The sequence below is a fragment of the Cyprinus carpio genome, chromosome A5 (genome assembly GCF_018340385.1).
Source record: "Cyprinus carpio isolate SPL01 chromosome A5, ASM1834038v1, whole genome shotgun sequence".
Taxonomy (NCBI): domain Eukaryota; kingdom Metazoa; phylum Chordata; class Actinopteri; order Cypriniformes; family Cyprinidae; genus Cyprinus; species Cyprinus carpio.
The window spans coordinates 34,095,433-34,112,148 of NC_056576.1; the positions used below are offsets into that span (position 1 = coordinate 34,095,433).

Here is a 16,716-nt window from a genome sequence, read left to right on the forward strand (position 1 = left end):
TTTATTTATTTATTCACAGGGTGTTAACACCCTGAAAACCACATATTAGGAACCTAATAATTAGAGGAAACATGTTGCACAATATATAATTTCACTTGATTAATCAATTCATCAATAATTCATTAAGGCAAGACACTACAGGTAAATATGGTAAAACATTTAACTAGATTAGGTGATTAATCAAAGTATATTAAGACAATTGTTTTGTATTACGTAGTAAACTTTGCACAATTGTCCAGAACAGAAATCTGAACACTGGATAAACCAAGCATTTTGTTGACACTGAGTTAAAAGTAGAGGATTTTCCTTTTATATATATATATATATAACTTCTATAGATATATTACAATGCAGCTTATTAATGATATCAATACCTTTCAAATAGTTTTTATTGGGATGGAGGAAAGTAATAAAATAATGTGGAGGGGAGAGATTTTTTCAAATGTATTTTACATATATTATTTTCGATCTCTGAGACCCTACAGATAAAGACAGCCTCAATGGAAAATCGACTCAAATGTATGGGCTCACCTGAGTGTGTGTGTGTGTGTGTGTGTGTGTGTGTGTGTGATGTAGGCTATTCTCTCGTTAGGCGGCGCAACTCCACGCTCTCTTCTGCTCTGTCTGTACAGCACAGTACTCGCAGGAAGGAGGCAGGGCAGGCGCTTTTCCTTTGCCTCTTTGACCATCGCTATTTGCTGAATCACACAAACTCTTCCGCATCGTCAAACTTTGAAGACAGATCGCAGTGGATTTCAGTCCGTGGATACACAACGCGACATTTCGCCGCCGTCAGACAGAGAAGGTGTCCCCTTCCGCGCAACTCTTCATGGCGAAAAGACCTTTCTTTTTCACTTCTGCCTCTTCTGTCACCTACGGGACCACCGCTCGCGAGACACAAGCCTTTAAAAGTTTGCCTTTCGTGTGAATGTACAGGACTCATCTATGAAATGAAGCTCAGCAGACAGTTCACAGTTCTTGGCAGTGCCATATTCTGTGTTGTGATATTTTCTTTGTACCTCATGTTGGATCACATAGATTACAGCAAAAACCCGAATGGAGAGAGAAATCAAAACGTGAGTAGGCTACTCCTGTCTTCTGCTGATCCATAAACTGTGTTATATAAAGAGAGCTGTCAGCGGGTGTGTGTTTTCTGTGACTATAAGCTTATAGGCTAAAATGAACTCGATGGTGATGTGGTTGATTAAAGGCAGTAAGTTAGTTTGAATTGATAGTTTGCTTCTTTCCAAGTGACTTTACGCTATTAAAATAATACACAGACACAAAGATGGCTGTGAACAGTCAGTCATTTCCTGCATTTCCTGTTTCTCAGATACTTTATCGTGCGTTTTCCATTAAATAACTTGAATTACGATACTGTTCTAAGCAATTAAGAAATCGAATGAAAAGAGAGATTCTGTTTAGCTGCGGACAGTGACCTGATCTCAAAGTTCATTTCCTCGTAGTCCTCAGCATTCATGGGTTGTGTTTCAAAACCCCAGCGAGCTGCCTTATTAGACAGCACATTGTTTCCTGCTGAATTCTGAATTTTGCATTCATAATATAGGTACAGACTCGCATAAATAGTTCTACTTACCGTAACATATTGTATTTTTATGATTAAAATGAAGGTATCTTTACAAATGTGTATCCTCGGGAACACCTTGTCATATGAACAACGATATGACAAAGTTGCGTGCACCTCAAGTAAACAAAACAATTGTTAAATTCGAGTCGGACATGGCTGAAAGAAAACCTTTTTGTTCAGTATTTGTTTCGTCAGACTGATTTAAACCGAAATCCTACGATTGTATTTTAAGCGATTCATTAATTGAATCGACTCATAAGAGTCATTTGCTCGTGAATCGGACTACATTTTCACACACTTCTCAGCTGGCAGCTCACTAGGTTTTAAGACAGACAAAATGCTTACTATTTTTTGCAATTAAAAACGTATTCAAATTCACTGTCATAACTCAAATGTGCTGTAATGGATGGTTTTAAAATTCAACTTCCTGATGGTGTGGCCAGTTCAGATCAGCTCATGAATCAAAAGGGAGTCAGTTCTTAAATTCTGAATTTAAAGGGATACTCCACCCCAAAATGAAAATTTTGTCATTAATCACTTACCCCCATGTCATTCCAAACCCGTAAAAGCTCTATTCGTCTTCAGAACACAATTTAAGATATTTTAGATGAAAATCGGGAGGCCTGTGACTGTCCCATAGACTGCCAAGTAAATAACAGTGTCAAGGTCCATAAAAGGTATGAAAGTCGTCAGAATACTCTATCTGCCATCAGACGTGCAATCTGGGTTATATGAAGAGATGGGAACACTTTTAAGTGTAAGTGAAGAAAACAAACAAACAAACAAACAAAAAAAGACTTTATTCATCAATTCCTTTGTCAACAGTCTCCTCTGTGAGACTTTAAGAACTGACTCCCTTTCGACCAATTGTCTGTTTGTTTTACAAGAGTTTAACAAGATACGAAAGTTTTACAAGATTGAGCACTGATGTTCTTCGACATTGATGTACTATAATTTGGTGTCTTGTCTGAATGCCATTGATTTGAGACCCACAGTGGAAGTGGGAGAATTCAAATCAAATGTTGTGCATTTCAGTCTCTCCCTTTTTCACAGACACGGTGCTTGTGCCTCATCTGGAAAAGTTGCTGGCCAGATGCTGCATTAAATTACTTTAAAGTTATGTAAAAAGATCTGAGATGCACTATGTTCAATTACGCTAGTTATTATGTAGTAATGCATTCAGTTATGTCATTAGCTGAATTTTGTGCTGAAGGGCTGGGCGATCTTGTCCGAGGCAGTGTTAAAAGTGTTACTCACTGTTTTTCTCTCTTCTACAGGGCCAGCTTGGTATTCTGCAGGACAAAATAGACCACTTGGAAAGACTACTTGCAGAGAACAATGAGATCATTGCCAACATCAGGGACTCTGTAATTAACCTGAGGGAAACTGTGAAAGATGGGAAAATGTTTCCTGAAGGGAGCATGAGTCAGGGGAACGGGGAATTGCTGCCTCCTGCTCCTGCGCTGCTCCCCATCCACTCAGAGGACTGCCAGTTTGCAGCACGGACATACTCCAAGGCAGCAGATGGAGTACAGGTACAAAAAAGAAGTGTTAATATTAGGTGGACCAACTGATTATTCTCAGGGCTCAACAATCATATTTCTTTGGCTTGCCCAGTCAGCCCAGTGATCCAGATTTATACAGCCCTGTCAATATTTGTATATATATATATATATATAGATATATATATATATATATATTAATATTTGTATATATATATATATATATATATGTATATTTTTTTTGTGTGTGTGTGTGTGTTTGTTTTTTTGTTTGTATTTTATAAACAATCAATAATATATATATATATATATATATATATATATATATATATATATATATATAGTACATTATTATATTGCTATTCAAATGCTGAGTAAATTCTAAAATATACTTAAATAGAAGACAGTTATTTTAAATGACAATTATTTTTCACAATATTATAGTTTGTACTGTACTTTTTATTTAATACATGCAGCTTTGATGAGCATAAGAGGCTTCTTTAAAAAAACAACAACATACCCCAAACTTTTGAACGGTAGTGTGTTTGTTATACATTTATAAAGGTTTTCTTAACAAAGAAACAAGTTACTACGAAGTTACAGCAATTTACAAAAATGTATTAGTTTTTTGTTAGCAACAATAACTGGAAATAAGCCAGCTGTAAATAATATTTGCATGGGTTGTCTGTGATAGAACTCATGCATTCAAATATTTAATTCATTCATGGCAGAAAACGGATTTGATTTCCATTCTTCCTCCAAACTAAAACCTCAGTCATCATATTTTTATAAGACATACATACAAAATTAAACCACACTTACACATTGGTCAGCTGTATAATAAAGGTAGACTTTATCTGAAGGATGAAACTGTTATCAGGATGTTCAGTGTTTTGTATGTTGTGATGCTGTAATGAATCAGGAGGAGATTCATCACTCCATAAGCATTCGGTTGGCTTGAGAGAAAGTAAGAAAATATATATTGCTATTTTATAATGCACAATATACTTTTTTGGAAAAAAATTTTTTTCCCTGAACAATGTTACAGTAAACATGGATAGATCAATGCCAGAGAGACTTGTTTTCTGGAGACTGGCTGTTCTGTGGAGGTTGAGAAATATCTCAATGCCTGAATTGTCACTCTAGCATTTTTGCATATATTTGCATGTGTGTTTGTCTAAGGCTTGCATTTTCCTTAGCCCCTTTCCACCTTTAATTGTTTTACGTGGGGACATATATATCAGCATTTACAGGCGCAGGTTGTGATTTTTGTTGCTATCCAAACTGGAAATATTGGTGTTTTTTCACCCGTCATTTGAGGGAAAAATACCTTGTGAATTTAACTAGGGCCACATGTTTTAGGAGTGTTATCTAGATTTAAATAGACTTTAGCCAATGCAAATAAAATGATATAGCTATCCTCTTTTGATTTATTTGATGTCTAAATGAGTTTTATCACAGAGAAGCCATGTGGATGCTTTTGTTATCATTAAACTAATTGTCAGTGAGTTTTTCTCAAAACTTCCTTTAAGTAAAACAATACACTTTCATAACCAATAGACATTAATGTACATGTCTAGTATTATGAAATGACTTTTGCACTTGGTTGAATCGAATGGAAGTATGTCTGTTATAGTCCAGTAAAATGATGTTCTCTCCTGCTTTCTTCCAGATGCTGGATGTTTATGATTTACTCAGCTTTGATAACCCTGATGGTGGAGTATGGAAACAAGGCTTTGATATCTCTTATCAGGACAATGAATGGGACAATGAGCCCCTCCAAGTCTTTGTTGTGCCCCATTCACATAATGACCCCGGTGAGTAATAATGTTTGTTGGCCATTGTCTTGTGTTTGTAGTCAATGAGAATACCATTTATTAAGTAAACAGACATTTGTTAGTCAATGGTATGTACATGATGAATATTACAAACATTTGTAGTTTAATGGCTTTGATCGGTTTCAGATCGGGGTTGAATCCAGGGATGTGCATACGTAATTGACTAGTCAAGTACTCGTACTAGGGTTGTGCCGATAGACAATAGTATTGTGTATCTGTGGCTTACATTCACGCTTACTGTGGCTGTTTTTTATTATTATTATCAGGCTAGTAATACTATCTAATTAATATCATTTGTTCCATTATCAAATCACCCCAATCAATGATTTTTTTCTTTTTTAAATACAGCTATTTAAGAATTTTTTCATATTGCAATATATATTGCAGAAAAACAAAATATCGCAATGTGAGTTTTTTCCAATATCATGCAGCCCTACTTTGGAGCATATCGCTCAACACTAGGTGCGTTTACATTACCCTTCAAATTGTGCAAATTGAAATTACAAATTGAAAATATGCCTAATGTAAATGTGTCAATTTTGCAAAAATGGCAATATATTTACGCTCGCATGAGGTGGTTTTTCAGGCAATGCGAAAAAGGAGTAATTTGCAAAAGTGCAATGGAAACGTTTTTTTTTTTTTCTCTCGCATTAACAGGTCACATGGTGTACATAAAAAAGACATATGATTATTCCTCAATGTACTATAACCTACAAGAAACACTTCATATGTGGCTGCTCTCAAGTATAAGGGGCTTTCCCTGCCATTAATGCTTAGACTATTTACACTGCACACGTCTGCACCATGTTTTACAGCTCCGAAACAGCCCCCGGAGCTGATCGCAGCCACTCTAGTTAACGCTTGTGTTACCAGTCGCGCCACAGCACGTCCCAGAAGCTGCTCTCCCCATATGCCTCCTTCATTTAAATATAATGGCTAGTGTAGCCAAAATCCGTCAAACACCCATCAAAATCCGTTGCCATGACTTATCGTGAGAGGCAGAGCATGTGAGCGGAGTGGAGCGGGAGCGAGCGGGGAGCGCGAGCGGGCGGGTCTTAGACTGAGCGCAGAGTGGCATTTTTAAAAGGACGGAGCGTCGCTCTATTTCCCGCTCCAATTTCGCTCCAGTTTCGCTCCGCTCACCACGAGTCTGAAGCATGCTCAGTCAAGCCTGACCCAGAATCCATCTGTCTTTTACTGTCATCAACAGACTATTTTCATTCAAAACTCGGCTCAATAATGGAGTTCAAAAAGTAGCCTACTTCAAAAAAGAAAACGAGAAATCATACAGGTGTACTATTAAAAAACGAACTAACAGTGACAATGTGGTACAAGAAAACGAATGTGGAGACATTGTTTCAGTAAGTAAAGGTTCCTTTTGGAATCTAAAAAGGCACATTTACCGAAAGCATGAAAGTGTGCTACGTGAACACGCTGGGAAGGAAGCCAAAGGTTAGCAAATTGAATACGGTAACTTGTAACAAAGTGTAATCTAAATATAGCTTAATATTCAAACAAATTCGTTTTGTCATTCAAGTAGGCATAATGGTTCGTTTTATTTCATTTGTGTCATCCGTGAATTTGTATTTGATAGAGCGAGAGGAGGAGCAGCAGCAACAAGAGACAACGGTTAAGGAATTCAAAAGTTTCTTCACTGCACGCAAATTTAATCAATTCAAATCAATTTAATTAAATCAATTAAAATTTTAATCCTGCGCGCTGCGCAAAAGTTCAGTTATAAGAATGTTGGCCTAATAGTTAATTTACTTTTAAAACGTTTATGTATATTTTTGTTTATATAATTTTTATTTATATTATTAGGCCCATTTATTCGTTTAATTTTACAGGAATTTTTGTGACTAATTTGTCATTTGTAATTTGAAATAAAACATTTCTATTTGAAAAATGTTGTTGTTGCTCATTAGTTCTTTAGGAGGTAAGGCTGTGGTCTAAGCTAAAAGACATATATAGATTTTTTTTTTTCTTTTTTGGAGCGAGCGGGGGGGGTTTTTAGTGGAACGCAGCGCGAACTGTGTTGAGCGCTGAGCGATAATGAGCGGAGCGGCCTGATGTAGCTTTGAGCGGGGGAGCGGAGGGGTGAACAGTTCCGTGAGCGATGAGCGGAGATTCTCACCGCTCCACTCCGCTCACATGCTCTGGTGAGAGGAAAAAATTACATTTTAGTCGTATAACATCAGTTAATGGAAACGCTGTCATTTCGCAATACTTTTCATCAACATATATAAAATATCGCCAAAATTTTGTGCAAATTTGTAATGGAAACGCACCTACTAACTCGTACACAAACTAGTCAACTAGTAAAACCACTATTTGAGTTTTTTAAGTTTCTTTTCTCTTTTGCCTGCCAAAGGCAGCAATGAAATATATTTTCTCACTGAATATTCACCTAAATCTCACCACTACAACGTTTGGGTAGTACTTACAGCTGGGTGATAAATCTATAATGGTATCTGTCAGAAAAAATAAATAATAAACTTTTGAGTAATTTGGCCTGAATCTACATGTCTTGCTTGAAAGTAAAGCTATCATTAAATTGTTAAATACAAAACAAACTCACAGTTCATAACTACAAACTGCTAAAATAAAAGTTTGGTTTGACTTGAAGAAATTATGACAAATATTATTGCATGGTAAATTGTACTTCTGAAAGTTAAATTATTATTATTCTTGTTTTAAAAATATCATACAACCAATATGTTCATCCATGTTTTAATTTGTACAGAATGCAAGTTTTGTTGTGTAACACTGTAATTGACAAAACAAAATGTTTAGTTGAAAAGGTGTCATAATTTAATTACATTGTTAAATGCAATGTAATTTAAACTGTTAAAGCTTTATGAATTAATTTGATTAAGCACAAGTTTGATGATGAATTCATATTAAATCATAAAATATTTATTTAGTATTTTGGTTTGTTTTAAAGCAGTAATGGGAAGCTTGAATATTTGTTAAAGCACTAGCATGAATTATTCATGACAAGCTTTTTATAATTTGAGCTGTAGTTTAAATGTAGTTTAAATAGTAGTTTAAAAAAATCTGTTGTGTTACGGACTAAATTCCTGTGGGATGAATTTGCTCTGTGTAAAACTGATTTACATCCGGAATGAAGTTCTTTCTCAGTCTTTAAAACTCAAAAAATTGGTTTATTAGTACAAGTATTACCTGATTTTCTCTTGCTTGTAATTGTAGGATCTTGATTTTGCATCTATATATTCTATTATTTTTTTTTAGTCAGTGATTTAACATCTTTTTAATTACAAGAGAGTAAATCCTAATGATATTTATGCTTTGTCTTTGATTTACACTTGGAATTAAGATCCGTCTCAGGTGATCTGATCACAACTAGCCAGAGAAGACAGATTGCTCTTAAATCTCTTTTGACCACTCGGATCAGATTTTGAGTGAAGGGTCTCTGGTTTCATGACATTTTAGACCCTGTTTGACCACTCGGGATCGGATCACCTGAGACCGATATTAATACCAAGTGTAAACGGGGTCATAGTTACATCAGGTCCCTTTCTGGTGCTTATTGTGAGAAAGTCACCATGACAACCAAGTTCAAAGATACGATATAAATTTACACACAGAAGGTCTATTTACATGGTTATACTTTAAAAACAGTCTGTGTTTTGTCCATTGTAGGTGCCTTAATCAAACAGTGAATTTTAGCTTAAAAATAGCTAGGGATAGTAGAAATGTCTTTCTCTGGTGATGGAAAAGTGCCATTGATAGCTGAACTTGTAATGAACTCTGAATATTTTTAAACAAGCTAACTGAATAGTTAGTGTCATTCTGTGTTTTTTCCCGCAAGGAATTTCAATAGCTGTGATAGACAAGAATTGATGTACCCTTCCTCTTAACAGCCGTCTCACTCAGCAAAATAGATCTAACAATGTAATAGCATTCTACAAAAATAGGAAGTTTATTAATTGACCCTGCCGTGTGAATTACCAAGTGTGCACTTCATATTTTACATTACGTTTAAGAAAGGACAAAAAGGAAATTATTGTCAGATATACATTGGTATTTAAAGGGTTAGTTCTCCCAAAAATGAAAATTAGCCCATAAACTGCTCACCATCAAGGCATCCTAGGTGTATATGACTTTCTTCTTTCAGACGAATCCAGTTGGAGTTATATTAAAAATGGTCTTTGATCTTTCAAGCTGTTTAATGGCACTCAGCAGGTGTTGCAGTGCATCAGTCCAAAAGAAGTTAGATAAAAAGTGCCCATCCTTGGTAAAAAAGTGTTTCACATGGCTCCGGGGGGTGAACAAAGTCCTCCTGTAGCGAATCGATGCTTTTTTGTAAGAAAAATAACCATATTTAAAACGTAATAATCATTGCCCTTTAGCTTGTGCCAACAGTTGTACACGGAAGCAGCTCCGGGCAGATGACGTATGATGTCAGCGTTGCGCATGCACCAGTGAGTTTTGTGAAAACCAACGTTTGTTAACAGGAGCAAAGGAAGCAAAGTTTCCTTACTTTAGCAAAGGAAAAACCCATCTCCTCTTGGCTTATATCGAAATCCTCCAAAATTCTTCCGTACAAATCCTGTTTTGTACTTCTAATTAGTGACCTTGTTTTGTTTTGATCTCTCCCCTGCATGTCACTTCTGACTGGCACATGCGCAAAGCCAACCTCCATACGTCATCAGCCCGGAGCTGCTTCTGTTTACAATAGTGAGCGCAAGCTAGATTAAATTGATTATTATGTTTTAAATATGGATATTTTTCTTACAAAAGTGCTTCGATTCACTACAAGAGGACTTTGTTCACCCCCCACTTTTTATTATGGATGGGTGTTTTTTATTACACTTCTTCTGGACAGATGAACTGCAACACCCACTGAGTGCCATGAAACAGCTTTAAAGATCAAAGACAATTTTTTAATATAACTCTTGACTGGATCTGTCTGAAAGAAGAAAGTCATATACATTTATTAATTTTTTTGCTAATTTTCATTTTTGGGTGAACTAACCCTTTAACTCACAAAAATGAGTTTAATATGACAGATATTACCTAATTTCTCTTGCTTTGTAGGATTTTGCTTTTACATCTAGATTGTCTTTTATCTCTTTTCAATCTATGATTAATGTTTTATTTTTTAAATTACAAGTAAATGTTAAATCATTTCTATTCGGTCTGTGTTTACAAGGTCAGTCCTGTTTTTAGCTTTTACATCTAGATTGTCTTGGTATTTGTTTAAATGTTCTGTACTTTTTTTATTCATTTTTTCAGTTCTTTTTTGAATGTTTTATTCATAATTTCAGTTCATTTTGATATTTTCGTAGGGTGAAATGTAAAAAATAACCTGGTTGGTTTATCCATGCTTAAAGGGGGGAAAAAAGTTAGTGACTTAATTTGTCATATTGTTTGTTTATTATTTATCAAATTAGCAGTGTTGTGTAAAATGTTAACATTGAAAGCAATCCATGCAGAAAGCCATTCTGTTGTTATGCTACAGGGAAACCTAAATTGGGAAATGATATCAGAAAGAGAACCCTTGTAGTCCCTCATGGCAGGCTAGTGTGATTTTTAGGAGGTTTTTACATGAGATGTTTCTGTGTTCAACTTGATGCAGTGCATAAGAATGCAGGGACTCCTTTAGCTTGAAACATTGTGTTAAAGAAATGTTTGAACTGAAATGTGTGTTGGCAGTGTGTGTACACAACCACCCTATAATGATAAAAATCTACCTAGTGTTTTATTTTTATCTCGTTAAATCATTTCCTCTTTCTCAAATCAAGCCGATCTCAGATGCCTGTCTGTGTGACATCACATAGACAAGCCCCTCCCACGACTGTTTGATTGACAGTAGCTTTTCAGCTCAGACTGGACTGGTGTCTTACCTTAGTCCCACCCTGAATGAGCTGTCATCAGTCTGCCATTGTTTCACCGCCGGAGCAGATGTAGACAAGAATGGCTCCTAAGCGATGGAGGTGTTCTGTTGTTAGATGTTATAATGAACATAGCAGTCGTCATCTGAGCCGCTTAAGACGTAGTGGATTACATTTGTTTCTGAAGGGAATGTGCCTCCGATCTGCCTAAACGCGTCTATGTTCGTGCTTATCATTTGTGATCCAGCTTCACCTCCAGAAGAAGTGAGTGTAAAGTTTTTTAATTAATCTTTGCAGGTCGCCTTTCCTAATAATGTGCTAATTAGCAAGTTTCACAAAAGTAAACAGTCCCTCTGAGAGCAGCTCGAAGAGAGGGGCGGGGTCAGCAGAGCCCATTAACATTTAAAGGAAAATGCTACAAAACGTCTTGCTCTGAAAAGAGCTGTTTTTGACAGGGTCAAAAGGGTGTTGTTTTACACCAACATTGAGAAATTTTAACCAAACTATGTTACAGACTTTTCATTAAGACCCTAAAGAATTATATCAACTTGTAGAAAATGGGCATCTGATGATGCCTTTAAAAATGCAATACTCATGGCACAAGATGCTAAAAACCTATGCTAAACTAAATACTTAAAATAATAAAACAAACAAACAAACAAAAAATTTAAATAAATACTGGTAATTAAAATTCTAATTACTCACTCAAGTGTGACTAGACTGTTGATGGATAACTAGTGTTCCATCACGAACCCATTTCAGTTATTTTAAGCAAACTTTAATTTCCATGTGGATTAACACGCACTGTTCTCACACACACAGGTAAACCGACCCGCTAGCTTAAGCCGTTTGTTGTTCGACTTCATCGTTGGTGTGTGTGGTAACCTGACCTGTGCTGTTTTTGTTTTGTGTCAACATTTCTCTCTCGTTTCACTTTGGTTTCATTGCTGTTTTTGTCAGAATGTTGATTTAGAAAGGTAAACGAAAAGTGTGCATGAACAGACCTACATTTAATTCATAACTAACTGTCAATTCACATTTATCATATAACGTAATGTACTGTGTTTAGTAGTGTTTAGTTAGCGGGCAGCAAGTTAGTCCCCTCAGGATAAACCACCACAGACTTCTAGTTGAAAAACTGGTTCTTGGAAGGTTTTTTTTTTTTTATGTGATGTTTTAAGTTACAGGATGTGTAGCAACTGTCGGTTATGGTCAGTTGCTTATGGTGTCACCATTATAATTTTTTTTGATGATAGAATACTCCCGTACAAGTTTAATTTGTTTAGACAGCCATCAATGATTTTTTTTTAGCTTTCTTAATGTTTGAGTTGCAATTATTACTATATGGTGACTGTCATTTCATGTTCAAGAGCATTTGATGTGGGATTCAAATATCTGTAATTATTGCGAAAGTGGGAGTGTCTGTTTGCAGGGTGTAAGATTGTTGACTGCTTATGTGTATATAGTAGAAGACTGTGGGAGTCTTTGCCTAACCTCTTTTTGTTTGCAGTTTCATTTGGTACTAATTGTGGCACATAAATTACACTCTTCACTTTAAGTATTTGTCAGGCTCATTTGAAACTTTAAACTCTTATTGCAAGTCAACCTAAGTTTCTGAAATTGAGAAACAATGAGGTGACATCAGCTAATACTTCTGTAAAAATGTACAGTTAGTTATACTATATGTTGTATATCATGTTTATATATTTACAGAGTGTAATTTTATATTTACACCAGAGGCGAGATACTATACCAATCATCACAGGTGAAGAACTGGTGTGTTTGATGAATGCAAACCCTTTATTGTCATGTATGCATGAAAGCATAACACAGTTCTTTCTGCTTTCTGTAAAACCAGACATGCCACATTTTTTATACTAAATGGCGGTACTATGGTACTGGAATTGTATCTTGTGGTAATGCTAGGTAACTTTGATTTGCACACTTTTTTAAAAATGTATATTTATTGTTTTTAAGTCAGTTTAACTGTACTGTACATCATGAGAATATAAATCATCAGCATATGCAAGATTATGTTGTGCCTTATTAATCCCCCCAACTGTCTTGTCTTGTGTCTGATTGCCTGGGCAAGAGGTTCAATATAATTTGGAAACAGTAGGGATGAGAGGGGACACCCCTGTCGTGTTTTCCTTTCTTATTTTATATTTTTTGTAAGGCAAGCATTTATTTTTAATTCTAGCCTCTGCATTAAAATACAGAGACGGAAAGCTTCTGAAATAATATTCCTAATTCACAGAATCAAATGCCTTTTCTGTATCCAGACTTACTAAAGTTGCTGTAGTGTGATCATTTTTAGTTTATTGAATTAAATGAAGCATTTGTCTAATATTATCCTGAGTCTGTCGTCCTCTAATAAATTCTATTTGAATTCTATTAAATCTGTAGAAATGACTCAAGTCTTTTTGCTAAAATAGAGGCAAACAATTTGTAGTCTACATTCAAAAGTGATAAGGGTTTTATCTTCCTCCTTTTTAGGTTTAACTGAAATTATTGTTTCTCTCCAAAAAAGCCTTTTAGAGTTCAATTAAAAGATGTGATAAGAAGGGGTGAGGAGGTGTTTGCTATTCTTAAAGTTATTTAAAGCTCTGTTACATTCTTTTTGTGTAGTTTATTTTAAGAGATTAGTTTGTTTCTGTCCAATAGAAGGAATGTCAAGAAATCAAAAAAAAAAAAAAGTTTTAATTGATGCACAGTTAACCTGTGTCTGTTGAGAAGATAGAGATTTATAATACAATTCAAATGCCTCTTTAATCTTCTCCTCCTTATATATCTCATCCGTCTTATTTTTAATATCTTTAATTTGCTTCAGAATCTGAGCATCCTGGCGAATTGTATGTTGTTCTGTTAGATGCTGTTGCTGTTTGTCTTCAAGATTCTTAAAATGAAGTTTTTTGCCTTCTATGTCAAAACCTTTTATGCTTAATTCTTTTACTATTGGATGAATCTAATCTTTGTTTAAGGACAATACTGAAGTCTCCTCCACATATCATTATTTCTCTTGACTCTGTAAAATTAAGATCAAAGTTTGTAAAAACAAACAAAAATAAATAAATAAATAAACAAAAAAAATGAATTTACTCCCAGGAGGTGCAAATACATTTACTGAAGTAACCAGATGCTGATTTAGTTTCCCCTGAACCAAAATATATTGTCTTCTTTTACTGACCTTTCCAGAGGTCAAAATTAAGAGAATTATGTATTAATATAGTGATACCCCTTTTATAGTATATGACCTTTTATTGTCTGACTTTTTTTTTTTGAAAAAAAAAAGCTGTTCTTTTGATCTTTCAGTTTAAAAACTGTACTATGGTTTCCACATTAATATTCAGCAGCACAACTAAGAAATATTTCTTATACACCAAATCAGCATATTAGAATGATTTCTGAAGGATCATGTGACACTGAAGACTAGAGTAATGATGCTTAAAATTCTGCTTTACATTACATGAATAAATTACACTTTAGAAAAAATTTAATTAGTTATTTTTTTCAGTAATTCTCAATGTCACTGTTTTTAGAATATATTTAATTCAATAAATGAAGCCTTTAAATAAACCGATAAAGCATTACCTCAGTCTGAGACAATGGTGCTTCGCAGATTTAGTGCATACAGGGACTGAACTTTTGTATTTGTAGCAGCTCAAGCAAGTTAAGTTTTGTTGTAGAGTTTCCTAAAGGCTCAACTTTGTACCCAATCTTAAAGATCATATACCTCAAAAATATTACATTATATATTGACAATATCACTTGCGACATGCCATTAAACTGTTAGATGTTTTAATTGTGACCACAGATCTCATTTGTAAAAATCAGTCTCCCAAAAACATTCAACCAAATTCGATATCCCTTTAAAGGCACATTATATATTGACAATATCACTTGCAGTTTATAGTAGATGGTATTTTAAGTAAATTGTGAGTAAATTTAGATTGTTTGGGCTTTTTTTTTAAGTATATTGTAAGTAAATGGTGACTGTTATTGAATTCATCTCAGCAACCTCTGTGACACGTTTGTGTGTTGTTCTGCTCAGGCTGGCTGAAGACATTCGATGACTACTATCGAGACCAGACGCAACACATTCTCAACAACATGGTGGTGAAATTACACGAAGACAGTCGGCGAAAAATGATCTGGTCTGAGATCTCGTATTTTTCAAAATGGTGGGACGGCATCGATGAGCAGAAACGAGATGCTGTCAAGAGGTGAGGCTTTTCTCTGCTGTTAATATCCATTTGTCCTCATGCGTTGGTGTAAGCTACGGATTTATTAATTGCAGAATTAACACACACACAGGTCTGGTGTGAGCAAGACTGGGAGATGTTGAGGAGAATTCCATTGTGCTTTTGGTCCCATTTTAATTAAGCTCAAAGTTTGTACTTTATTGCCTAGCTCTCAGGTGACGGTTTATGCGCAAAAATAAAACAACAAAATTAAGTCAAGATATTGGTACAATACACACACACACGGTTTTAATAGTGGTAATGACAAGAAATAAAGTTTCTAGTATGTGTTTATTTTCATAAGCATTCTCTTCTCTTCAAACTTTTCCAAAAATCTGTAAACGTATTCCATTTTAAACAATAGTTAATCAATGTTATTCGTTTAAAGATGTCATCAGTACATATTTACATATGATTGCAAAGTTGACCCTGCCACAAGAGAGGATGGGCTATAAATGCATGTCAAATATACAGAATAGGTCGTGTTCACTGTTGAGCTAGCCTTGGGAAAAGACACAAATGCCATGTAGAAATGTAGTAAACATTTCTGCTGTCGGTTTGAATTCCAATTAGAGCATCTTTCAAAACGGCTGAAGCCAAATGAAAAATCCAACGCCAATATTTATTCACTATTGATTTGATGCACAGAAAGAGTTTGAAGCATACAAGCTCTACACTTTTTGAACATTTACCCTCAACCCCCAGGTTTATTTCCAAGATGGACTTGGCTGACTCCAAATCAAGATTTTTGGCATGCATGAGCAGGTTTTATTTTATTTTATATCAGCCGAATCAAGGTCTAGCATAATGATTCAATTTCTTTTACTGCCACATCCATGGAGGTGTATCTTCAGAATAAATCAAGTCGTCTGAACTCGGTAGTCTGCCTTTTGCGTTATGGAAAATGGGAACTGCAGATAAGTCCATAAATTCCAATTATTTCATTTTCAGTATCGGCAATGAGACTTTTTTTCAGATATTTCATGTGTTAATCAAAGAGCATGTCAGAATATTTTCAGACTGGTCTAACCTCACCTGAACCTCAATTTCATGTCCTCCCAACATTTAACTCGATACAGGAAGCATTTAGTCTCAGATTTCTCTTTCTAAGAAGGGTAAACATTTATTCCATGGTCTAAATTGCTGCTGTAGTGTAAAATGAACCAAATATGTCTTAAATGATGAAGAAAAGTTCACAGTAGGGTCAAAGTCAACGTAAAATGATCCTTGTAATCTATTTTACTTGGCATGTCTGAGTAAAGTTCTTACAGTTTTGAATTGTTTCGAATAACCTACATTGATAATTTGTGCACAATAAGCCCAGGAACATGTACGAAGAAAGTGAAGAGGGTGGGTTTTGATTTTGCGTCGACTTTAATGAAGGGTCTAATCACTGCTGCCCAGTGGCTCATTTTCTTAGCCAGTGATTGATTCGAGAATAACAGACCATTTTTCAAAGTAATTTTGAAAGTTTCTGTCAGTTACGTGCTGAGCTAGTGCTCTTGGTTTTGCTACCGCTGCTCTTATTACTGGCCTCCAGAGGGCCACGCTATACGATTCGCAGCTGAAATATTCAGCATTACAGAGAAAAGCTGCTGAATGGCAATCAGGCCTAGAGAACTCTACTTCTAATAAGGGATGCCATTACCCAAGGTGTCTGATGCCTGTTCAAGAAAATAATTAGTTTGC

At 35.3% G+C, this 16,716-nt stretch overlaps 1 protein-coding gene across 1 annotated transcript in view; it reads left to right on the top strand.

Annotated features, from left to right (window-relative positions):
- The first annotated feature begins 608 nt into the window (after positions 1-608).
- The window catches only part of LOC109061037 (alpha-mannosidase 2-like), a 53,425-nt gene continuing 37,317 nt past the window's right edge, over positions 609-16,716 (top strand). Inside the window, exons 1-4 of the mRNA XM_042757030.1 lie at positions 609-1,076; positions 2,866-3,123; positions 4,763-4,907; positions 14,838-15,009. Coding sequence (XP_042612964.1) covers positions 951-1,076; positions 2,866-3,123; positions 4,763-4,907; positions 14,838-15,009 — 701 coding nt within the window. The 5' untranslated portion in view covers positions 609-950. The remainder of the gene's footprint in view (positions 1,077-2,865; positions 3,124-4,762; positions 4,908-14,837; positions 15,010-16,716) is intronic.